Raw genomic sequence first — 25523 nt, 5'->3', positions numbered from 1 at the left:
TGCAGGACACAGGTGCACTTACCTACATGCAGGCAATACATGCATACACATAAAAATAATAAATAGCCAGGTGTGGTGGCACACGCCTTTAATCCCAGCACTCAGGAGGCAGAGGCAGGCAGATCTCTGTGAGCTCAAGGCCAGTCTGGTCTACATAGTGAGTTCTAGGACAGCTGGGGCTACAGGGAGACCCTGTCTCAAAAAGACCAAAAAAAAAGAAGAAAAAAGGGTAGAAAGAAAATAAAGATAGGGTACCTCAAATTAGGTAGAGCTATAGGTTGCTAAACTATTCCTTATGCTTGTCTACCTCAACTTCCCCAAGAGACTTTTCTCCCTAAATCCCTAAGGTAGTTGAAGGCAGAAGGTCAGTCTTCTTGAAACTGCTTTATGCTGAGTAGGAGCATAAATCTAAGTAGGGCAGAAACAGTCTCTCCTATTCTGTCCCCAAAGCTGGTGTATCTTCTGTGACTCCACTGAAGGGCATCCATGAAACTTAGCCCACTGGTTCAGGGTCAAGCAGATGTTTCCCCTGGCCATGGCCACACAACTGTTACTTCTCTGTTGTTCCCAATGGCTTTGTTGTTCCCAGTGGCAGCTGTTGCTGAGGGACCATCTGTAAATGAACCTGCTGAGCTCTGGCAGAGATAGACTGTATAAGCTTATGGAGAAGAGGAGGATTGAAAAGCTAGGCGTGGTGGCACATACCTTTAGTTCCAGCACTCGGGAGGCAGAGGCAGGCAGATCTCTGTGAGTTCAAGGCCAGCCTGGTCTACATAGTGAGTTCCAGGTCAGCTGGGGCTACAAGGAGACCCTGTCTCAAAAAGACCACAAAGAAAAAAAGAGTAAGCAAGAGAGTAAGGGAGAAGATACACATCTCCGAAGAAAGGAGTGCTGTCTCTAAGGCCAGGGCTTCCATTTAATCTGGAAGATGTATTTTTATTTTTCCATGTGTATGTGTATGTGGTATATATGTGTGGTATTCACATATATGTGGATGCATGTGTGGGTACAGGTGCACATGTATGCATGTTCATGTGGAAGCCCAAAGTCACTTTGGAGAATCTTCCTCAATTGCTCTTCTATTTTATACTTTGAGGCAGGGTCACTCACGCAAACCCAGAGCTCACTGGTAAGGCTAGTTTTACTAGCCACCTTGCTCTGGGGATCCCTGGTTCTGTCTTTGAGGCTATAATCACAGGCAAGTTATCTTGCCCATCCAGCATTCATTGTGGGTGTTGGGGATCTGAGCTGTGGTCCTCTTATTTGCACACCCAGTGCTTCAACTGCTGAACCATCTCCCCAAGCCCTGAATCTGAAGATTTTTGATACTGTGTTGGATTATTGCAGATTTGCTAATGTAAAAGGATATGCCCACAGGACACTTCTATAGAGGTAATTTCCCAGTTGAGAGTCCCTCTTCCTGCGTTCGTCAAGTTGACAACCAAAGTCAATCATGACACCTGGCTTTTATCCCAGTGGAAAAACATGGAAACCTTTGAATAAAATCTAATCATAGTGGATAGGGTGATGGCTCAGTGGTTAAGAATGTGTACTGCTCTTCCAGAGGACCTGAGTTTGGTTCTCAGCACCTGCATCAAGCCGCTCACCACCACTTGTAACTCCAGCTCCAGGAGATCTGAAACCCTCTACTGACCTCAGTAGGTAAAGGCACTTGCCATCAAACCTGGCAATCTGAGTTTGATCTCCAGGACTTACATGGTGGAAAGAGAGAACCAACTCCTACAAATTATCCTCTAATCTCCACGTGTGCCATGGCATGTGCATACATTTGCACCTGTACCCACACATGCATCCACATATATGTGAACACCAACATATACAGCACACATACACATACATACACATGGAAAAATAAAAATAGATCCTCCAGATTAAATGGAAACCCTGGCCTTAGAGACTTAGGGTGCTGAATGTCTTCGGTCCCAGCTTAGATGGACACTGTGTGATATCATTGTTTCATTGGCTTTAGAACTGAGCTCCTCCATTACTTACACTGCCTTTCTATCTGTGGTATCCCTGAGTGAAAACAATGGCTTCTGGTTACCCTCCAGTTGAAAACTGATCTCTTCCCAATGACCTTCTTAATATATCTTTTTTAAAAAAATATTTTATTTATTATTTTTATTTTATGCATACTTGTGTATTGCCTGCATGTGAGTGCACCCATGTGGTGCAATGCTGCGGAGGTCAGAACAGGGCTTCAATTTCCCCTGGAACTGGAGTTAAGGACGGTTCATAGCCATCATGTGGGTGCTGGGAATATTATTTTTATTTTATGTGTATGAGTGTATTGCCTACATGTAGGTAAGTACACCCATGTCGTGCAATGCCTGAGGAGGACAGAAGAGGCTGTCGGATCCCCTGGAACTGGAGTTACAGACAGTTGTTAGCTGCCATGTGGGTGCTGGTTCTCCTGGAAGAACAGTCAGTATTCTTAGCTGCTGAGCCATCTCTCCATCTCCATTAAACTACCTTTTAAAAAATATTCTATTCTTGCGCACGCCTGTAGTCCCAGCACTTAGGAGGCAGAGGTGGGCAGATCTCTGTGAGTTCAAGGCCAGCCTGGTCTACAGAGTGAGTTCCAGGACAGTTTTGGCGTGCACGCCTTTAATCCCAGCACTTGGGAGGCAGAAACAGGTGGATCTCTGTGAGTTCAAGGCCAGCCTGGTCTACATAGTGAATTCTAGGCCAGCTGGGGCTATAAGGAGACCCTGTTTCAAAAAGACCAAAAAATTTTTTTTTATTTAGCCGGGCATGGGGTATGGTGGTGACACATGCGTTTAATCCCAGCACTCAGGAGGCAGAGGCAGGCAGATCTCTGAGTTGGAGGCCAGACTGTCTACATAGTGAGTTCCAGGCCAGCTGGGGCTGCAGGGAGATCCTGGCTCAAAAAGACAAAAAAAAGTATATTTATTATTTTTATTTTATTTTATGTGTATGAGTGTATTGCTTGCATGTACGTAAGTGCACCCCACCCGTATTGTGCAATACCCATGGAGGTCAGAAGAGGCCATTGGATCCCCTGGAACTGGAGTTACATGATAGTTGTTAGCTGCCAGGTAGGTGCTGGGTACCAAACCCAGGTACTCTTCAAGAGCAGCCACTGCTCTTAAGTGCTGAGCCATCTCTCCAACCCAATGAACTTCTTGTGAAGGGCTCTAACTCATGTGTCAGGTTTTGCCTGAATGGGAGTTGGTAAAGAAGTTCTATGACTTATTATAGTTATCACAATAAGAGGGTCCTAGCAGGCCTTATGCTCAATGAAGTAATTCAAGGAAGTGCCATGATCTGAATGTGCTTGTTTCCTTAAGAGTTTGAGTAGGAAATTGGAGGACAATCTTACGAAGTTGTTTCATAAGTTTTATCAAATTAAGAGGAGTTTTTTGTTTGTTTGTTTCCCTAGCTAAAGAGGACGGACTATATCAGCTTATGTTATGGAAGGAATATGATCTTGGAGTCCTTGATTCCAGAGATTGTGCTAGTTTAGGAAAGGTCCCAAGAGTTTAATAATGATGCATTTAAAGAGTCCCAAGAAGCCAAGTCAAAGAAAGCAAGACAAAAATCATTCAACACCCCCTTGTAGCTCCTCCCACTCTTGAGGAGTCTTTCTCACTTTTCCTTAATAAATCTATGCTTACTTTGCTAAAAAATAATCATTCATAGGCCGGGTGTGGTGGTGCACGCCTTTAATCCCAGCACTCAGGAGGCAGAGGCAGGTGGATCTTTGTGAGTTCGAAGCCAGCCTGCTCTACATAGTGAGTTCCAGGACAGCTGGGGCTGCAGGGAAGCCCTGTCTCAAAAAGACCAAAAGAAAAAAAAATCATTCATGTTGACTGTCAAACAAGAATTTTAAAGACAGAAGGAGCAGTTGAGCAAAGATAGAGATGGGAGTCCCTGTTTGGAGAAAGAGGGACTTTTTTGGCTGTATAAAAACCTGATATCCACATCTTTATTTTGTGTTTCTTTCCCTTTTAATCACCTACTTGCCTCTGTAGGAAAGTGTATGAACTTCTCAAGCAAAAGAGAATGAATCTAGAGAGATGGCTCAGTGGTTAGGAACACTGGCTGCTCTTGCAGAGGACCTGAGTTCAGTTCCCAGCACCCACATGATGGCTAACAATGATCTGTAACTCCAGTTCCAGGTGATCTGACACCCTCTTCTGACCTCCCCAGGCATTGCATGACATAGGTACACTTACATACATTCAGGCAATACACTCATACACATAAAATAAAAAATTAAAATAGGTAAATGAACATTTATTTGCGTGTGTGTGCGCACGCATGCACATGTACCACAGTACACGAGTGGAGGTCCAAGAACAACTTGCAGGACTTGGTTCTTTCCTTCTACCATGTGGGTCTCAGGCTTGGCAGCAAGGGTATTCACCCACTGAGTCATAGCTCAGTGGTTAAGAGCACTAGCTGCTTTTGCAGAGGACCCAGGTTCAGTTCCCAGCACCTACATGGCAGCTAACAACTGCCCATAACTCCAGTTCCCGGGGATCCAATGCCCTCTTCTGACCTCCATGGGCATTGCAAACCACAGGTGCACTTACACACATGCAGGCAATACACTCATACACATAAAATAAAAAACAGTAAATAAGTTGGGCATGGTGGCACATGCCTTTAATCCCAGGAGGCAGATCTCTGTGAGTTCAAGGTCAACCTGGTCTACATAGCAAGTTTCAGGTCAGCTAGGCAGCTGGGGCTACAGGGGCTACAGGGAAACCACACAGATTTGTAAAGTAGCAATAATACTTTATTCAAAGGGATAGCACAGATCAAAAAGGAATTCACTGTCAAGACTGGGGGCAGGCCATATGAATGAAGGACCCTATTATTATTTGGGGTTTCATTTTATGGGGTTAAGAAGAAGGAGGAGTTTGGTTGCTGAGGGATATAGTGTAGGCAGTTCTCTGTTTTGATTGATAAGCTTAGATTATGTAAATCCTTGCTCACTGCAATTGTTCCTTCCCACAATGTATCTGATTTTAATCATATGCATACTCTATTATACATAGGCATGAAATGGTAAATAGGGAATTCTCTTGAAAAGTTTACTTACAGGACACAGTTTGCTTTGTTACACAAGGACTCAAAATCAGTTCAAACTGGATTGGCCCCTCCCTTTATCCTGGACATATGATTGAATAGACTCTGTCCATGTTTGGTCTGTAATGGGAAGAGAACTTAGTCCATTGTTTAGGACAGGTGGGGGTCCTAAGTTGCTAACAGGTTGCAAGATGCATTGCTCAGAGAGGGGTATGTGTATGCAGAGTATATGCAGGTAAGGGTCTCAGGCCGGCAAGTACATTACTGGAAGAGGAGTGAGTGCATAGCCCAAACCAAGTGGAGCCTCGGGGTTGCTAAACTATACTTGTCCCTATACTTGTCTGCTTCACTAGCTGGTTAGTGTGTTCTGAGGATGAGACAAGTATTCAATCTTCACCCCAACCCTGTGAGGTATTAATGAGGCAGGGTAGAAAGGTGGGGACATGGGAAGAAAAAGGAATCAGTTATCCCTGAGGTCTGGTTGCTGCCTGTCACCAGCTAAGAATTAAGAATTCCAGCATAATTAACATATGCTGGGAAGGCTGCCGACATAGGCTAAAATTATAATGAAGCATGCATAAGGCTAAGCCTCCATTGTCTTCAAGGATGGTATTTTTTGGACTCTCACAAAAAAATACTAAACCTTTGTTTGCAGTAAAAACATCTTAATTTTGCGAAGAGATGGCTCAGCAGCTAAGAGTACTGACTGGTTCCCAGCACCCACAAGGCATAACCCCAGTTCCAAGGGATCCAATTTCCTCTTCTGGCCTCCGTGGACATTGCACACACATCAGGTGGTGTACTTACATACATGCAGGCAAAAACACTTATACACATAAAAAATTCAATAAATAGTAAAAACAACTTTCTTTAAAAATATATTTTATTATTTTTATTTTATGTGTGTGAGTGTATTACCTGCATGTATGTGAGTGCACCCATGTTGTGCAATGCCGCGGAGGTCAGAAGAGGACTTCGGATTCTCCCGGAACTGGAGTTAAGGACGGTTCGTAGCCACCATGTGGGTGCTGGGACTTGAACCCAGGTCCTCTGCAAGAGCAGTCAGTGCTCTTAACCGCTGAGCCATCTCTCCAGCCCAGTAAAAACATCTTTTAAATTTTTTATTTTATTTTATTTTTTGGTCTTTTTGAGATAGGGTCTCCCTGAAGCCCCAGCTGTCCTGGAACTCACTATGTAGACCAGGCTAGCCTTGAACTCACAGAGATCCGCCTGCCTCTGCCTCCCTAGTGCTGGGATTAAAGGTGTGCACCACCACACCCGGCCAAATTCTTTATTTTTTTTTTTTAAATTTTCACATGTATGTGAACCCAGGTCTTCTAGAAGAGCAGGTGCTCTTAACTGCTGAGCTACCTCATCAGACCCTGTATTAAAATCTCTGCTCCAGACTGGGTTACCTTGAAATTCTTTACAGAGGTAAAAGCAAAATCTGGCTTTATCTGGGTAGATGTCCCTAAAAGATGAAGAAAGCCCCACAGGCTGGTAGGGATAGTTATGGGTTGTTTCCTGTTGCATTGCTGCTAACACAAAATCAGCAGCATTTTACAGGTGGGTCAGAAAACACTGAGAGCATAAGGTAACTTGCTCTCTCTTGCAAAGTATGGATGTAAATGAACAACTTAACACTTCTCCACTTCTCTCGTTGAGGCTTTTAAGGGATTCAAGAGAGACACCGAAGCAGATTGTCCTTTTGGTAACTAAGAAGTTTATTATAGTTTTTTTTTTTTTTTTTTGTCTTTTTGAGACAAGGTCTCCCTGTAGCCCCAGCTGGCCTGGGGGATCCACCTGCCTCTGCCTCCTGAGTGCTGGGATTAAAGGTGTGTGCCACCATGCCCACCTAGGTTTTTTGGTTTTTTTTTTCTTTTAAAGATTTATTTGTTTGGGCGGGGGAGCTGGAGAAATGACTCAGTGGTTAAGAACATTGACTGTTCTTGCAGAAGACCTGGGTTTGAATCCCAGCACCCACATGGCAGCCAACAACTGTCCATAACTCCAGTCCTAGGGGATCCACAGCCTCTTCTGTTATCTGCCCACATTGCATGACACAGGTGCACTTACCTACATGCAGGCAATACACTCATACACATAAAAGAAAAATAACAAATAAAAAAAATTTTTTTTTTTAGTCTTTTTGAGACAGGGTCTCCCTGTAGCCCCAGCTGGCCTGGGACTCACTATGTAGACCAGGCTGGCCTTGAACTCACAGAGATCTGCCTGCCTTTGCCTCAAGAGTGCTGGGATTAAAGGCGTATGGTACCACGCACAGAAAAAAATAAATCTTTTAAAGAAAGATTTAAGCCAGGCCAGGTATGGTGGCACATGCCTTTAATCCCAGCACTTGGGAGGCAGAGGCAGGTGAACTTCTGTGAGTTCAAGGCCAGCCTGGTCTATATAGCGAGTTCCAGGCCAGCTGGGGGTACAGGGAGGCCCTGTCTCAAAAAGACAAAAATAAATAAATAAATAACAAATAAATAAATAAATGTGTGTTTTGTATGCATGTATGCCTGGTGCCCAAAGAGGTCAGAAGAGGGTGTTGAGGATCCCCTGAAACTATAGAGTTAAAGGTGGTTGTTAGCCAGTATAAGGGTGTTGGGAACAAAACCCAGGTCCTCTGGATGAGCAAGTGCTCTTAACCACTGAGTCATCTCTCCAGCCCCTATTAGGGGAGTTCTTACGGACATGGAAGGATAACAGGGTAGGAACTCTGATGGGAATTCAGTCCCAGGAGGCTGGATAGAGGTCCCCCTTTTTTTCTTTCTTTCTTTCCTTTTTTTTTTTTTGCAGGTTTCAGGGGGAGGTTACATACCATGTTCTTGATGCTTATACCTGCTTACAGCCAGGTAGTCTCTGATTCCTGGATGACAGGGGAGGTGGGAGGGGGGGAGGAATCTGGTCTTTTGTCACTGCAGAAGTCTTGTCAACCTTCTAAGGTTTGGTTATTGGGGAACCTGCTAAACTCATTTGGAAGAAGAGTTATAGATGCACTGTTACAGCCTGTCATTTCTTTCACAGCAGCTGTGAAGGTAGAAAAAGGTTGCTGGGGGCTGGAGAGTTGGCTCAGTGGTTAAGAACACTAATTGTTCTTGCAGAAGACCCGGGTTTGAATCCCAGCACCCACATGGCAGCTAACAACTGTCTGTAACTCCAGTTCCAGGGGATCCGACAGCCTCTTCTCTCCTCCTCAGGCATTGCACAACATGGGTGCACTTACATGCAGGCATAACACATACACATAAAATAAAAATACTAAATAAAATATTTTAAAAAAAGAAAAGAAAAAGGATGCTGGAGATGAGCTGGACTGAGTAACTCCTAGCTGGAAACTTAACACCCACCTAGCAGGATAGGGACTACAGCCTGAGGCCTTGGCCAGTGACCAGTAGGATCTGATCCTGGTTAGTGCTGAGGGTTCCAGCTTCCTCCCTTGTGAATCTGGGGTGGTGTCTCCAGGTGATGTGTGTATCTCCCTCAAGGAGCTCTTGAAATCTGTAAGCCTGTTGAAACCAGGAATGACCCTTTGCTGTCAAGCCACGCACCAGCCCCTGTAACGGAAAGGGCCATAAGCAAGGCTTCCGCCAGCCACATAGAGGAAACTTCCTGAACTTTGCTGGCTCTTCTCGCGGGCTCCACCACAACCTCAGCTCACAGGATGGGCTGAGCAAGGCTGGGTGTGGGCGGTTTGGGGGCAGCCAGGTCCTTGTTGCTTAGCAGCTGCCTTGGGATCAGAGATTAGCTCCCCCTCTCTTGACACAGCTGGTGGAGTTGGGGACTGGTCCACCTGCTCCACCTAAGCTTCTGAGAGCGTTTGCTCCTCAGACTGCTGAGGAAAAATTCAGCCTGGAGACCAGATGAGAAAAGAAGTCCTAGGAGGTGGGTGGGACAATCAGAAAGTGGGGGCGGGGCACAACTTTGTTCTCAGTGTTCCCCGTGGAGGGCCCTTCTCTGAAAAGCCCAACTCAATTCCAGCTACAGCCCCATATGCCACCTCCTGTGGTTCCCCTCTCCCCTTTCTTGCCTCACGTCCTCTTAAGGATCTTCTATGCTTGTGCTAACCGAGCCTTTTGTGTTGGGTTCTCAAGGATGTTCAGGAGTTCCTCAAAGACTGAGAGGGTTGAGTTTCTTTTGTTGTTCTTTTAATTAATTTTGAGAAAGGGTCTCACTAAGTAGCCCTGGCTGGCCTGGAAATCAATTTGTAGATCAGGCTGGCCTCGAACTCAGAAAGATCTGCCTGTCTCTCAACTGCTGGGATTAAATTTAGGCGTGTGCCACCATGCCTGGCTCCGAAAGAGTACTTTACTGAACATACAGCTGAGACAAAAACCATGGCGGTGGGAGGCACACTGGGGAAAAACACAAAGCAGTGAGTGTCCTGTAAAACTGATTGCACAAACTTGGGCAACTTCTGGGGGACAGCTGGCAAAGATGGTAAAGTGGAAAAGGGGCCCACGGTTTGTCCATGGCTTCCCCATTATGAGAATGTACAAGTAGGTCGCTGGAGAGTAGTAGGGTTGAGTCTCCTCCAAACTAAGTCCCAGCCGCCCCCACTAGAGACGCAAGTCTGGACTACAAGTCCCAGCCTGCCCTGCGTCGATGAGCATGCGCAGCCGGCACCCCTTCGCGAGCCCGGCCGAGCCCGGGGGCCCGCTGTTGCCCATTGTCTGGCGGCGCTGCCCGCGCGCTCACGTCCTGGATCGGGCGGGCATCCAGCCGCCGAATAGGCCCCGCCCCGCGCCTCAGGACCCGCGGGGCAGCGGCCCTTCCCGCGGTGACGACGGCGGTGGCGGCGGCGGCGGCGTAGGCGACGCAAGATGATGAAGTTTCGGTTCCGGCGGCAGGGTGCCGACCCACAGCGCGAGAAGCTCAAGCAGGAGCTCTTCGCCTTCCACAAGGTGCGGCGGGGGCTGCCCGGGGCGGGGGCGGCCCTGGCGGCCACGTCTGGCCCGCGCGCTCGCGAGCCTCTCTGGCCTCCCATGCCCTGCGAGCACTGCCTGCGCCGGGTGTAGCTCGGCCCCGGCGCCCCTGCGCCTGCTCTTTCGTGCTCGAGCCCCTTGTTTCTCTGCACCTTGGCCGTCGCGGGCTCAGCGGGGTCTCCCGACCTGCAGGTCTTTCACTTCTGAACATTTTCATTCTTTCTTTCGTGGCCCTACCGGGCTGAGGGGCAGTCCAGGGCTGCGTTTTGTTTTGCTTTCGCTCCTAAGCGGAGAGGGAGAAGTGGGGGGTGGGGCTGGTGATCCCAGCGTGGGCCTCCAACCCCCTCCCCAGGCCCTACTCTTCTCTGGAGCCCCAAGTTCAGAGAACGTGCCTGGCTGTGTGCCCAAACCACGGTGCCTCAGTTTCCCTGGCCACGAAATGGGGCCACTTTCCTCTTTGGATTCTAGATTTCTCTGCCTCTGGGCCAACTAACCTGACATGGCACTAACTTGTAGTGGCGTGGAGGGCTGGTCTTGCCTGCTTTCCCTGGATGAAAGCAGGAGGGGCCCTGGGAAAGGCCTCTCCCCCCACCTCCTGTGCACTGACGGATATAGAACCCTGTAAGACTAACTCTTACCTGGTGTGGTGGGGCTGGGTTTGGAACTTAGTTTTTTTCCAGAGTCCTTGCGCACCCTGCTGTTGGGGATTGCCATAGGTCGAGGGGTCCTGGACTACCAGGAGGAGACACGCTTCAGCCCAGGTCCCTGCCATGGCTCGGTTTTTCCTGCTGAGGTCCCATAGCAATGATGGGACTACTAGGATACTCAGACACAGTGACAGAGAACCTGCCAAGGACCTGAGGGGAAGCTGGTGTTTGGGGTTCCCCAAATCGGGCCCTGGGCCTCTGCTTGTGCTGGTGTGACCATATGGGTGAGCCACTAAGGCAAGAGGGAAATGGTTCTTAGCCATTGCATGAAAGTTTGTAGTAGGGACATGCACAGATGGGGTGAGGCCCTGAAGCTTGGCTTACCCTGGCTGGCCCTAGGATGGCAGGAGGTGAGGAGAAAAGCCCCAGATTCTTGAGTTGTTGGGCTGCTGGTCAAGGGTGAACATGGACTTTTTGACTCAGAGTCTTGGGTTCAAATCCAGCTCAGATCACAAGTTGCCTGTGTGATGTGAATCTCATGTTTGTGTAATTTGGACTCCCCACTTTCTTGGTGCTGGGGCTATAGTGAAATCCCAAAGGGACAAATATCTCTTCACTGAGAGAGGACAGGTATGTTCACTGGCAAGAAGATGAAAAACTAAAATGGGCTGGAGAGATGGCTCAGTGGTTAAGAACACTGTTCTTACAGAAGACCTGGGTTCGAATCCCAGCACCCACATGGCAGCTAACAACTGTCCCTAACGTGGTTAAGAACACCGGTTGTTCTTGCAGAAGACCCAGGTTCAAATCCCAGCACCCACATGGCAGCTAACAACTGTCTGTAACTCCAGACTCCAGTTACAGGGTATCCGTTGGCCTCTTCTGTCCTCCGCGGGCATTGCATGACGTGTGCACATACATGTAGGCAATAAGCTCATACACATAAAATAAAAATAAAATATTAAAAAAAAATAAAATATGTAGTAGTTTACAGGATGGCTAGTGCTGTGGATAAAACACAACATGATAAGGGTGTGGGACTGTGGACTGGTATGCTGCTGTAGTCAGGATGCTTAGGGAGGCCTTTTAGAGTGGTGGCCTCCTGAGCACTGAAAAGGATCTTGCTGTTGATGCTGCCAGGCAAAGCATATTGTGTTGGTGGGGGAAAGAGCAGAAGGATTGCAGACACAAAGTCCCCAAGGAAGAGTTGCCTAGTAAGAGAGCAAAAGAGCCTTGCAGTGGGAGTCAGGTGAACTGAGATGCCCAGAGGGGGGCTACATAATTAAGAACTGACTTTGGCTGTGGGTGAGCAGGGCTCCTGGAAGCCCGGAAGCAGAGGAGGGAGGGATGGTTAACTGTTTTTCATAGGCTCCCACTGACTTTAGTGTGGGAAACAGACTGAGCAGGCAGTAGGTGGGCCTGGACCCTGGTGGGGCCTGTGGAGTGAGGAAAAGGTGACTTCAGTGTATCCTAAAGCTGAGTTGATAGGGTTCAGGAATGAATTGGACCTGAGGTACAAAAGACAGACACTAAAGAAGTGATCTAGCCTCTTCATAAGATAACTGAAAGGACTCCACACTCAGGACTGTGGGGACTTGCCATGCTGTTGTGCTTTAGAAACTACTGGGCACTAGACTTGTAAGCCTGGAGCTATTGGAGGTCAGATTCAGACAGGGCATGGCAATACTGGTGGGAAAGGGCAATCCCCACCTGGCACATATCTTGGGTAGGCTCACTGTCTCTGCACAGTGGAAGCAGGCTGGAGTACTGTGATCAGCCCAAGACTGTATAGCTAAGCCCTGCCATGCCAGCTGCCCAAATGGCTGGCCCCATTTGAATGGGCTTTCTTTTATTTATGTATTTATTTTTTTGAGGTTGGATCCTACTATGTAGCCCAAGCTGTCCTCTATCTAGCTTAGGATCCTCCTGCCTCAGTCTCTGAAGTACTAGGACCAGGGCCATGTTCTACCACATTGGATTTGATGTCCCTTGAAGGTGTTCATGTCCCAACCACACTTGGGCATGGGTGGGAGCTGCTTGGTGAGTGGGCCAATTGGGGGGAAGCACAGCTGTGCTAAAGGAAGGAGTAGGCAGAGGAGCCTGTTCTGTGGGGAAGGACCTCACAAGGAATAAAGAGAGCCAAACAGCACCATCAGTGCTGGTAGTGATCAGGCTCCTGATCCTGTCCCCACTGCTGATGGGGCTAGGATTCTTGTTGCTTGACTCTCTCCAGGTGGGGAGGTAGACAGTACCTCAGGGCCCAGGCAAAAGCAAAGTGCCTGGGTATGTGGCCACAGTAGTCCTCCCCTTCTTCACAGACAGTGGAACATGGCTTCCCCAACCAGCCCAGCGCCTTGGCCTTCGACCCAGAGCTTCGCATCATGGCCATTGGCACCAGGTCTGGGGCTGTCAAGATGTATCCTTTGCGACTCTAGTGCTCAGGGACTGTGTGCCTATTGTGTGCCACTCTCTTCATGCTGGGGTCCCAGCCACAGCAGGTGCTTCACGGAGACTACAGTTTTGTTGGGACCTTTGAGGAAGTTGGCTATGCCCATGTGCTTGTGACAACTCCTTAGAGATGATGGAGTCTTTTTGCTGGGAGATGCCTGATTCAGAGAGGTCAGTTTGCAATGACCATAGCTGTCCCTTTGCTGCCTTTCAGTCTGCCAGTTCCTAGGTGACTTTGCCATTGTCTCAGCAACTATGACTGGGGTGGTTGGGGGTGGCCTGGGGCCCTAGTTGAGAGAATGCACACCTGTAAATGCAAAGATACATGTTTCAGCTGAGGGGTGGGGGCAGTGCCAGGCTCAGCATGGTGAGTGTGACACAGCCTCCACCTGGTCCCTGATGCCATACAATGGGCTGAGTGAGCTGCACAAAGCAGGCATTTTCCTGCAGCCCAGGGTGGGGGTAGGGTAGTAGGCTACTGGATATCTCTTTTCATCTTGGAAATAAATACCATCCCAATAGACTTTCAAGGGAACTGAGGTGCAGAGTCTGGCTAGCAGCTGCTTGGTGAAGGCACCTGCCTCCTACTCCCCTCCCTACATGGCATAGGGATTTCCTCACTATGATCTGGAGCCCTAGCCAGATGGGAGGAGTCTGGCTTGTGGTTTGTGAGCTGATAGCATGCCCTAAGGAGTGTGGCTGGGTTGGGATGGCCTTTCCTCTCGCATGGGCCCTTAACAGACCAGTGGGTGTTGGTGGGGCAGTGACCTGGCCCCACTGGACCTGCTGCTCCAAGCCCTCGTGGGTGCTGTGCCACTATACTTGTGTCCCTGCAGCCTTGTTCTGTGTTGCAGATGTCCACATCTCTGCCTATACAGGCTTGACTGCCAGCCACTTGGGCCATCCTTCCTGTGGCAGTTGGCTCCTCTTGCTGAATACAGATGAGGATACCGAGCCTTAGAGGCCAAGGCCTAGAATCCCTTCTCTTTCCCCCTTCCTCCAAACTCCCACAGCCTAGAGCCCCTGGGGTTGGGAAACTGAGGTTGGAGAGCTCTAGCTCTGGTCTCAGCAGCCTTCCCTCCCCCTGCCTCAGGTCCCATCTCCTTGGAGACCCTGCTTCCTACCCAGCTGCCCCTGCCCTCTCTTTTGTCCTTGCTCTGTCCTTGCCAGGCTCCTGCAGGGAGTCCTAACTCAGTCTCCAGGCAACAGCTCCTGCCTGGTTACCAAGGCAACATCACTGACCCATCCTTCAGCCTTCTTGGGCCCCTGAGGCCTTGCTGCTCACTCTCAACCCTGGAGGTGCTGGAGCACTGGGAACTTTAGACCACCCCCCCTCTCCCAATCTTTGTACTCATCTGTAAAATGGGCAGTAGAAGCTGTTGGCCTCCTGTCCTGGAGGGATGTGGGGGTTCTTGCCCATAGCTGGAGTTGGACCTGAGTCTATAGAATGAGGCAGTTCCAGGGCTGTCCTGTTTTGGCTTGGTTTCTCTGACCTCTGCTTCTAGGCACTTGGCCCAAGTAGACATACCAGAGGCTGGGGCAATAATGCTGGACAGGTTGTATTCTTTTTCCACCTACAGCAACAGCATTCCAGGAACATGAAAGGCCTACAGCAGCACTTGGGGGTGTTGTATGGAGCTTGCAGGGACTTTGGGGGTGCAGGAGTAGTGTTGCTACAGGGAGAGGATGCATTGTGTCCTGGATGACCCCTGGACCTCTCGTTGGACAGGGCCTGTCTGAACTGTCCTGACTAGCCTGCATGAATTTGTCCTTGACCAGTCACCTCAGCTATGGTGCACCTGGCGTTGAGTTTACAGGCCTACACCGAGATGCAGCCACTGTCACCCAGATGCATTTTCTGCCTGGCCAGGTGAGCGCCTGCCCTCCAGCACGAGCACTATGTCCCCAATTCCGTATCTTCCCATCCCTCCAGGCCAGTCCCATTTTGGTCTTTACTCCCCACACCAGGGCCGGCTCCTGACCCTGCTAGATGATAGCAGTCTGCATCTGTGGGAGATCATCCATCACAATGACTGTGCCCACCTGGAGGAAGTGCTCAGCTTCCAGCCACCCAGCCGAACCAGTTTTGACAGTGCCAGGTACTAGAGGACCAGGCTGGGGTATTGGGGAGGTCCTAGGAGCTCCAAGGCAGGGAAGGGACAGGCAGCTGCTGGTGAGGCTACAGTTTAGGGTGGGATGTGTGGAATCTTGCTTGGCTAGGGCTCTGCTAGGCAGAGGTGTCCTGGAGTAAGGACTAGATATGAGGCTGGGTCTGAGGCTAGTAGGCAAGGTCTGTGCTCCCACTATGGGAGCCTAGTGTTTGGGTGTCTCTAGTAGGTATGTGTGTTATATACTCAACTCCTTGGACCTGCACCTTGCACTGTGCTCCCTGGCGGGGTTGTCTAGGGGTTTGGGACAGGCCTAAGCCAAGGTGATACCAGCAAAGCTGCAGGCTGGCCTTGGATTTTCAGTGGTCCTCATCCTCCAGGTGCTGGAATTATAGGTGTGTGCCACCATGCCTGGCTTTTCCATGGCTTCTTGGGGTGGGAGATAAGCTACTAGTACATTGACAGACAGCAGGTTGACAGCAAGGAGGATCTTGCAGGATGAGCTTGGTACACACAGCAGGTCAGGCCTCCCACGTAAGGGACCTTTACCCTCACCCTTGCTAGAAATAGCTGGAATGGAATAGTCCTTGACCACAAGTGAGTTTCTGAGCAGTCTGTCACTGTAGATGGACCATTTGTACCCTTCTGCAGTCTAAGGTGTCTAGGCTGGTTTCAGGCGCTCTGACTGGGGCAGCGCTCTGGTTTTGCCTCAGAGAGGCACAGTGGTGAGAGGTGCTGGGAGTCCTCTGAGACCTGGGAACTTAATTTTGTCCCTTTCTCTGCTGACATGCTGGTGAATAATTGAGTGGGCTAATTACACGGCATGCTGCCTTTCTGAGTGCTAGCCTGTTCTGTGAGCAGGCCCTGTGAGTATAGAGGGGTATGAGTGAGCCCACAACAAGGGCCTATAGCCTGTCCCACCCTCCCCAGCAGGTAATGGGCTCAGTCTTAGCCCTTTCCCTTCTTCCCTGCAGTGCCCCTACCAGTCTCACCCGTGTCACCGTGGTCCTACTGGTAGCTGGCAATACGGCAGCCCTGGGAACCGAGAGTGGTAGTGTTTTCTTCCTGGATATTACCACCCTGACACTGCTGGAGGGGCAGACCCTCAGCCCAGAAGAGGTTCTCTCCAGGTGAGTGGTAGGTAGATGGCAGACCATTGGAACTTCCCATTTCTAGAGCATTCTCCTGACCCTCTGGGGCTCTCTGCAGTGTGCCAGATGACTACCGGTGTGGGAAGACCCTAGGTCCTGTAGAGTCGCTCCAGGGACATCTGCAGGACCCCACCAAAATCCTCATAGGCTATAGCCGGGGCCTGCTGGTTATCTGGAACCAGGACACAAAGCATGTGGACCACATTTTCCTGGGGAACCAGGTAAGCAGGTGAGGCCCACGTGCTCCTTTTTGGGCCCCTGTACATACCTTCTGGCTCATGCCATCCTGTCCCTGTCCACAGCAACTGGAGTACCTGTGTTGGGGGCGTGGTGGCAACACCATTATCAGCTCACACAGTGATGGCAGCTATGCCATCTGGTCCACAGACACTGGCAGCCCCTCGACACTTCAGCCCACAGTAGCCACCACGCCCTATGGTAAGCACTGGTGAGGCTTGAGCCAAGGTGGGTGACTGGAAGGTCATCTGGTCTTGGTGAGGGCATTGCCTAGCCAAATCTACAGGAGACCCTGGGAGGTATTGCTGGGTGTGGGCCTTCCCCTGGGAGAGGCACATGGACCAGGAATGGGAGGTCTGACGCTCTCCCCACCCCCAGGCCCCTTCCCCTGCAAGGCCATCAACAAGATTCTGTGGCGGAGCTGTGAGTCAGGGTAGGTGGAGAGGGCAGCATGGGAGGGGGCTTGTCTGGCTGGGGGCTAGAGGATTAGGCTCTGGGTACAAAAGGGTGAAGCCCTTACTGGGTTTTGCAGTGTGTTCCCAGTTCTCCAGGGGCTTCTGGCTCACATGACACCCCCTCCCCTCACAGGGGCCACTTTATCATCTTCAGTGGTGGCATGCCCCGTGCCAGCTATGGTGACCGCCACTGTGTGAGTGTGTTACGAGCAGAGACATTGGTGACGCTGGACTTCACCTCCCGTATCATTGACTTCTTCACAGTGCACAGCACGCAGCTTGAGGATGGTGTGTATTCTACCTCCCTCATTCCAACTTGCCCATTGTGTTTTTGGACTGAGCTTACTTACCCAATTCCACAGAATTTGATGACCCCCAAGCCCTAGCTGTGCTGCTGGAAGAGGAACTGGTGGTGCTGGACCTGCAGACACCAGGTTGGCCAGCTGTGCCTGCCCCTTACCTGGCCCCACTGCACTCATCAGCTATTACTTGCTCTGCCCATGTTGCCAACGTCCCAAACAAGCTGTGGGCCCGCATTTTGAGTGCTGGTGAGCAGCAGAACCCCCAGCCTGCCTCCAGTGCCTTGGTGAGTGCCGGTGTCTTGTGGCCCAGGGGTGAGGTGAGGATAGTCATTATTCTGGTGGAAGACAGTGCCCAGCCCAGGCGCTGGTGGGAATGTGATGGACATATTTGGGGAACTCTGAATATCATGCCCGGGATGGGAGGGAGACCTTCACCATAACCTTGAGCTCCCTTCTTTGTTGTCTTTCTTAGAGCTGGCCCATCACTGGGGGCCGGAACCTGGCCCAGGAACCAGCACAGCGTGGGCTGCTACTGACTGGGTAGGTGGAGGGTGGGGGTGGCAGATAAGGCCTAGTACCCACCAGGTCTTATTTGCATCTTTATCCCAGATCTTTGAGACTGACATGCTGAGTGATGCCAGCCTGGTCCCAGCAAGTCCAGGTTGTCCCACAGAAGTTTGTATGAAGGAAGGCTCTCTAGATGTGGCTTAAAGCCTGATCCTGTGCTTCCTATTGGCCTGAAACTGAATTCCAGCACAACCCAGGCTCCACCCACCCAGCCTGCCTGCCCTGACTAGAAAATCCTGGCTGGCCTATGTTGACTCTCAAGTCAGGTGCAGGAGAGCCAGGCTAGCCAGGCTAGGTCTGGGTGCTGGTGACTCAGGCCTTACTTCCTGCCTCACCCCTCCCTCCTGTCTGTGCTGGGACCCTCAGGCCTTTTTAGGCAACTTGCCCTTTCCTATTCAGAGCTTGTGACCTCCAATGCTGAAGAGCCTCAACCAGCCCCAAGCTCTACCTCCTTTTCTACTGCCTGGGTCTGGGAACCTCACCACCTTGGGGGTCCCATTGGGGCTCTGCAGCTGTGTTCTAAGGTTGTGCCCTAGTTTTGTCTACTCTTCCCCCTTCCCCAGTCTTCTGCTGCATCACCTGCATGACCACCTTGGGCCTCTGTTGTTCCTGCCACCTGCTCTGATTTCTGAGTACCCCCACGAGGGCAGAACTACCTAGTCTCTGTCTCTGTATTTTTCCCCCCTGCCATTTTCTGGTTGTCAAGTAGTCAGGTGGTCTTTTCTTTCTTTCCTTTTTTTTGAGGCAGGGTCTCCCTGTAGCCCCAGCTGGCCTGCAGTTTGCTATGTAGATCAGGCCAGCTTGAGTTCTTGATTCCACAGAGATCTGCATGTCTCTGCTTCATGAATGCTGGGATTAAAGGCGTGTGCCTGGCCTTTATTTTAGTTTGAGGGTTTTTTGTTCTTTTTGTTTTTTGAGAGAACCTCACTAAGTAGCCTTGGCTGGCCTGGAGCTTACTATGGAGACCAGGCTGGCCTTGAACTCACAGCGGTCTGCCTGCCTCTGCCTCCTTGGTTCTGGGAACAAAGGCATGTGCCACCAAGTCCAGCCTCAAGGTGGTCATTTCTACAGTTCTGCATCTCTGTAGACAGGGCTTAGGTGCATGTGATGAGTGTAGCCTGTTGTGCAGGAGGTACTAAGTACCTATTTCTCCTACGTAACAGGTGCTTACTGCCATATACACAGGATTACAGCTAGCGGGGCATATATAATAAGTACTATAGTGGGCATTAGAGGAATGACTGGGGGGTTGTGAACTTCCCAGGAGTGGTTCTGATACCCACCCTCTCTACAGTCATGAGGATGGCACTGTACGATTCTGGGATGCCTCTGGTGTGGCACTGCGGCCACTCTACAAGCTGAGCACAGCTGGCCTCTTCCAGACAGACTGTGAACATGCTGACAGCCTGACCCAGGCCGCCGATGATGACTGGCCACCCTTCCGCAAGGTGCCCCCTGACCTCATCCTCTGCCCTGGCCTTGGAACTTGTCATAGCTCTGCCTAGTGTCATCATTCCATCTTGTCCCTTCAGGTGGGATGCTTTGACCCCTACAGTGACGATCCCCGGCTAGGCGTACAGAAGGTTGCACTTTGCAAGTACACAGCCCAGATGGTGGTGGCTGGCACTGCAGGCCAGGTGGGGCTGGTGTCCCCAGGTGTGGTTACCCGGGAGGCTTTCTGCAGGAGGTGGGTGGGCCTGGAGGGTCCATTGTAGAGGGAGGGAACCAGTATAGGCAGTAGGTCAGAGTGGGAGTGGGACACCAAGTGGAGTTAATTGGGGTGAGTACAGATGGGAAGTAGGGTGTGTGTCACTTGAGCTAGGGCTCTAGTGGGGAAACCAGAGTCTTAAAGAGGCTGTGGACAGGAACATGGGTATTAGATGTGCTCAGCAAGGACAGAACTCAGTGGGTCTCAGTCACAGCTTGTATTTAGCACTTCACTGTATACACAGAACTTAGTGTTTGCTCCTTGCATAGTAGGAGAGATGGGCTCAGGTAAGAGTCAAGGGTTCTAGAAGGGCAGGGACCAGCAGATTTGGTCACCATGATGTTCTTGGTGCTTAATGATGAAGTCTTTGATATATAGTAGATATTCAAAGAGGCTTATTGGGTAAGTGAATCAATACATATGGAACCACCCTGGTAATGTTTGGATGGGACTCTCCTTTGCTTACCCTTCCACCTTCTGTGGCCCAGGTGCTGGTACTGGAGCTCAGTGACGTGCCAGCGGAGCATGCAGTTAGTGTGGCCAGTGTGGACCTCCTTCAGGACCGTGAGGGCTTCACATGGAAGGGCCATGAGCGACTAAGCCCACGCACAGGGCTGTTGCCTTGGCCTGCTGGCTTCCAGCCACGTGTACTGGTACAGTGCCTACCACCAGCTGCTGTCACTGCTGTCACACTCCATGCTGAGTGGAGCCTTGTGGCCTTTGGTACAAGTCATGGTTTTGGCCTATTTGACTATCAGCGCAAGAGCCCAGTGCTGGCCAGGTATGTGGATAGGTTTGGTAGCTGGAGCCCTGATGAGACGGATCTGGGCTTTACTTTCCTTCTGAAGCTTGCTATGGCAAAGGCAGGCTAATTGGGAAAGTCCCTATTACCTATCTCCCTTACTCTGAGCAAGAACTAGTCAGCTCTTCTGGCTGCTGGGGCCATAGGCAGTGCTATAAGGCTCTGGCTTCCTGACCTGGGCTTCATGACACCTGGCTTTGGGATAGTAGTAGTACAATACAGATCTACAGCTGGCCCTGTCACCCCCAGATGCACCCTTCATCCCAATGACTCACTGGCTATGGAGGGGCCACTGTCCCGGGTGAAGTCTCTAAAGAAGTCACTGCGCCAGTCGTTCCGGCGCATCCGCAAGAGCCGTGTCTCAGGCAAAAAGCGGGCTACTAATGCTAACAGCAAGGTGAGCCAGGACTAGCACAGCCTGTCCCCACACCCTGGCCTAAAGCCCTGGGGTTTGCTCAGTTGCCATGTCCTCCGTGCAGGGAGCTGAGCAGGTCAATCGATGGTGATGCCTGCTAGGTGCTAAGCAGAATGGGACCCTGGAAAAGCATGTCCAAGAGCCTCTGGCCCTTCTAGTTGCAGGAGGCCAATGCACAGCTGGCGGAGCAAGCTTGCCCCCATGATGTGGAGATGACCCCTGTACAGCGCCGCATTGAACCCCGCTCTGCTGATGACTCCCTCTCTGGGGTCGTACGCTGCCTCTACTTTGCTGACACATTCCTTCGAGATGGTGAGGCCAGGGTAGGGATGGGGTTGGAGAGATTGGATGGCCTCTGTAGTGGTGGGGGAGGTGATAAGCACCTACTATGTGCTGAGCTATACTTTGGGATACCCTGGCCACCTGTATAGCCCCCCATGGGAACACACAGGGGTGGGGGTGACTGAGCTACACAGGCCCTGAAGAGTTGGACAAGAAGGGAGCTATGGGAAGGGAAGACAGGGCCAAGGTGGTGCAAAGGCCCTGTAGTGGGCAGGTGGAGAAAGGCCTGTTGGGGCTAGATTATGGGAGCAAGGACAGAGGGGAAGATTAGACAGGAATGGTGCTGGCTGTCATTCTAGGGACTTGGCTTTGACTCTGGTAGAAGCTCCTAGTGTACCTGTGTGTGTTGATGGTTCTTTGAGTTTTACATTGTATAATGGTGAATTTGAAACACAAGAATAGAGGGTATCCAGTCATCTGTGTACCTGAGCTCAGCTGCCATCCCATATCTGCTGAATTGTGTGTTGTCTCCATACTCTGTTTTTTCTGTTTTTATTGCTGTAATTTGAGATTGTGTCTCATGCAGCCCAGGCTGACCTTGAACTCTCACTATACAGCTGAGGATGATCTTGAACTGTCCTCTTGCTTCCGCCTCCCAAGTGCAGAGATGACAGGCATACACCACCACCTACTATTCTATCTTGCTGCAGTATTTTAAATGAAAACCGTGGCAAGTCTCTGACTGCCATGCTACCCATCAAGCCCCCTAGGAACCCTGGGTAATTCCTAAGGCTTAGATGGTTCTCAACCCACAAAAACCCTCTTTTTGATGCTATACCCATGTCCAGAGTCTTAGTCCAATAGCTTTTTCTACCATCTGGATGTGGGTAGCCTAAGGGTTTTAACTCACTTCACACCCCTGTGAGGCCCCATAGCTTTTGACTGGGGTGCTTTGCTCTGGCTTAGTTGTCAGGGCAGAGTGGTGGATGCCCACACTCGCTCTGCTCCTACATTGTTTAGCTCTGATTCTTCACTAAAGGTGGCATGCCAGAGACTGGGTTCATTTCACCCAGGCCTCAGGGTTTGTGTGTAGCAGGAAATGAGTAGCAGTAGGGTGAGGTGGCAAGGTAGGGCCTGGGTCTGAGCCTGGGCACAGCAGCCCAGTGAAAGCTGATTCCCAAGGATGTGGGGGAGGGGCTCACCTGTGGTGTTTGAGGACTGAGTGACAGGTATGAAGGAGCTGGGTTTACTGACATGAGTTGAGGGTATCAGGATCCAGTTGGTGGCTCCAATAGTCCCTGTTGCACATGCCCTCAAGGGAGCTGCATCATCACTGCTCTGGTGTTTCAGGTCAGCGGGTTGAAGTCACACAATAGACATGAGACAGGAGGGAGCTCACCCTGAACTCTGAACCCTACAAACAGAAGGGGAAGGTACAGGCAATAGAGAAGGTTCTGAAATGTGGGGTTCCCTCCTTACTGTGCCTGTCCCCCACAGCGGCCCACCATGGGCCCACCATGTGGGCAGGCACCAACTCGGGCTCCGTGTTTGCTTATGCGCTGGAGGTTCCAGCAGCCACAGCAAGTGGTGAAAAGCGACCAGAGGAGCAGGTAGTAGAGGCTGTGCTGGGCAAGGAGGTACAGCTGATGCACCGGGCACCTGTTGTGGCCATTGCTGTGCTGGATGGGCGCGGCCGCCCACTGCCTGAGCCCTACGAAGCCTCCCGGGACCTGGCACAGGCACCTGACATGCAGGGTGGGCATGCAGTACTCATTGCATCTGAGGAGCAGTTCAAGGTGAGTGGCCATGGGAGGTGAGAATCTGTCTAGGCCCCCCTCTTGGACCCTCTAGAACCCCTGCCCTGTCCATTTCCCCTACCGAGGCCTAAATCCCTCCTACTCTAAAGTGCCTTCAGCCAGCAGAGGTCCCTGATGACCTGGATTCTTCCTAGACCTAAGTTGCCCTAAGGCCCTCCAACCTCACTGCCTTCTCCAAAGACTCTATGGGAACCCTTTGAGTCCAGTACCCAGGGGCTTATGATTTGGAGGAGGTACCAGGCATAGAACCTTTATGACTATGTCTGGTTGGTCTGGCCACTGGTGGAAACCAGGAGTTCTGGACATTCTGAAGCCTGGCCTGAGTCTGCAGGATGGGATGGCTGGTTAAGTGGGTAGCACTGTGACATGTGCAGTTGGGGGTCAAGACCTGCATGGCCAGTTGGTTGTCTGCAGCTGAGTAAGGGGCTCTGTGGGTAGGACACGGCTGGGCCTAGCTCACTGGCCATCTGCCACCAGGTATTCACACTACCCAAGGTGAGTGCTAAGACCAAATTCAAGCTGACAGCCCATGAAGGTTGTCGTGTGCGGAAAGTGGCCCTGGCTACCTTTGCCAGTGTGGTGTGTGAGGACTATGCTGAGACCTGCCTTGCCTGCCTCACCAACCTGGGTGACGTCCACGTCTTCTCGGTACCTGGTCTGAGGCCACAGGTGCACTACTCCTGTATCCGGAAGGAGGACATCAGTGGCATCGCTTCCTGTGTCTTCACACGCCATGGCCAGGGTGAGGTGGGGCAGATGGTCGGGGACAAAAGCTGGGAACAGCAGAAAGAGCGCAGGCTCTGCCCATGTACTGAAAAGGTGCCAGCTAAGGTGTTGGGCAAGACTCAGTCTTCCTCATATACTCCTTGCCTGTCTTTCCACAGGCTTTTACCTGATTTCTCCATCAGAATTTGAGCGCTTCTCCCTGAGTGCTCGCAACATCACAGAGCCACTTTGCTCTCTGGACATCAGCTGGCCTCACAGTGCCACCAGACCCAGGTATGTGCTGGGTGGGCCAGGTCTTGCCCCACTGGTGTTACCACCTGTCCCAGTTTGGGGATAGGAAGGCAGCACCTGCAAGGATCCCCACCACATCTCATCCATCTCTAGGCACAAGCTTCAAGAGTCACCAAAGCTGAGCCAGGCTAATGGGACCCGGAGCATCATCCTGGCCCCACAGAGCTGTGAAGGAAGCCCTGACTCCACCCACAGTAAGCAAGCTGGTGAGAGGTCACAAGGTAGGGGCAGGCACTGGCCTGAGGGTGTCCTGAGGGAGAGGGGGTAGTAAAGACATAGCCCAGTGCCTTTGAGCCAGGGGTGGAGGCTGCCAGGAGAAAGGTAAGTATACCTGTGTGCACACATCCCCTTGTGGGCTACGGTTAGGACCTGCATCCTGAGGTTTCTGGGTGCACAGGGTACTGAGTCTTAGCAGGGACTGAGCACTTCTTCCCAACAGACACCACAGAACTTCCTGAGGCTACACTCTCGCCCATGTCCATTGATTCAGCCACCAGTGGGGATACTACGCTGGACACGACAGGGGATGTCACAGTGGAAGATGTGAAGGATTTCTTGGGGTGAGGCCAGTTGCTCTTGCCCCAGCCCCCATCCCCAGGGCCACTAAAGGGCCTTCCCCACTACAACTCTTCTGATCACTGCCCCATCCCCAGCTTTTCTGAGGAATCTGAGAAGAATCTGAGGAACCTGGCAGAAGATGAGGCCTGGGCCTGCAGTCTTCTGATTAAATGAGGTGCTGTAGGGGGCAGCCAGGCCTTCCTCACCACCCAACAGCTGCCATCCCCCAGGTCCTACCTAGGACTCACAGTCATGATTGTCACAGTTCATTGCTAGCCTTGAGGTCCTGGGTATTTGGAAGGTCAGTTCTGACAACTGGGTGTAGCAGCTAGGGGTGCATCCAGTTTGGCTAACTCATTTCATAGGAGAGTCACTGAGGTGATCTGTTCTGCCTGTTAAGCCAGCACATGGCGCTCACTTGCCCTAACCATGTCCTGTGATGAATCTAGCCTACCCAGAGCCCAGAGACACCTGGACCTTCGTACCTAGTGCCTCTACACCCTTCATTGGGCATAGACACTACTTGTTCTTCTTGCAGTACTTGGGCCCCAGCAAGCCCATCACAGGCTGTTACTGAAGAGCCCTGCCTGCCTTGAACAGGACACTGGAATGGCCTGGGTTTGCTCCCCCTAGCCTTCACTATATAGCCCAGCTACTGCCTGTCTTGACCAGGTCCTTAACATTGACCCACACCTGTTAACCAGTGGGATCCAGTTTTCACTGATGCTGGGCCCTAGAGCCAGCCTAGCTCAGGGTCAGCTGGAGGTTGTGAGTGCTAGTCCCCTCCATCTTGCACTCCACACTGTCCTTTCTCCTCCCTTAGCAAAGAATATTTTTTTAAAGCTTGGACTGGGCTGCACAGTTATTTCTAAAAGTATTTTGGTACTTTGTTCTGGCCTCTATGTGTGTACTCATGTGACTGGAAGCTCTGTGCTGGGCACTCACAGCTAGAGTCAGTGTTTTTTTTTTGTGTGTGTGTGTGTGTGTGTGTGCGTGTGTGTG

At 51.0% G+C, this 25523-nt stretch overlaps 1 protein-coding gene across 4 annotated transcripts; it reads left to right on the top strand.

The window, feature by feature from the left end:
- Positions 1 to 9794: 9794 nt before the first annotated feature.
- Llgl1 (LLGL scribble cell polarity complex component 1) lies at positions 9795 to 25368 on the top strand. Of its 4 annotated transcripts, none has more exons than XM_008821964.3 (22): positions 9795 to 9986; positions 12973 to 13070; positions 14891 to 14972; positions 15071 to 15201; positions 16185 to 16340; positions 16420 to 16582; positions 16664 to 16799; positions 16977 to 17031; positions 17187 to 17341; positions 17416 to 17639; positions 17828 to 17895; positions 19217 to 19370; positions 19455 to 19559; positions 20119 to 20411; positions 20682 to 20829; positions 21006 to 21159; positions 22627 to 22925; positions 23424 to 23688; positions 23831 to 23945; positions 24057 to 24169; positions 24403 to 24523; positions 24617 to 25368. In XM_008821964.3, the coding sequence occupies exons 1-22, from the start codon at positions 9906 to 9908 to the stop codon at positions 24693 to 24695; spliced, it is 3195 nt and encodes a 1064-aa protein (XP_008820186.1). In that variant the 5' UTR covers positions 9795 to 9905; the 3' UTR covers positions 24696 to 25368. The 4 variants fall into 4 exon arrangements, with proteins under 4 accessions (XP_008820186.1, XP_008820185.1, XP_008820187.1 ...); XM_008821963.3 differs by having other exon boundaries at positions 24057 to 24184; XM_008821965.3 differs by having other exon boundaries at positions 9796 to 9986; positions 24057 to 24157.
- The last annotated feature ends 155 nt before the right edge of the window (positions 25369 to 25523 follow it).

The sequence above is a fragment of the Nannospalax galili genome, unplaced genomic scaffold (genome assembly GCF_000622305.1).
Source record: "Nannospalax galili isolate Female #2095 unplaced genomic scaffold, S.galili_v1.0 scaffold1448, whole genome shotgun sequence".
Classification (NCBI taxonomy): domain Eukaryota; kingdom Metazoa; phylum Chordata; class Mammalia; order Rodentia; family Spalacidae; genus Nannospalax; species Nannospalax galili.
This window is presented reverse-complemented; position numbering and strand designations above follow the sequence as displayed.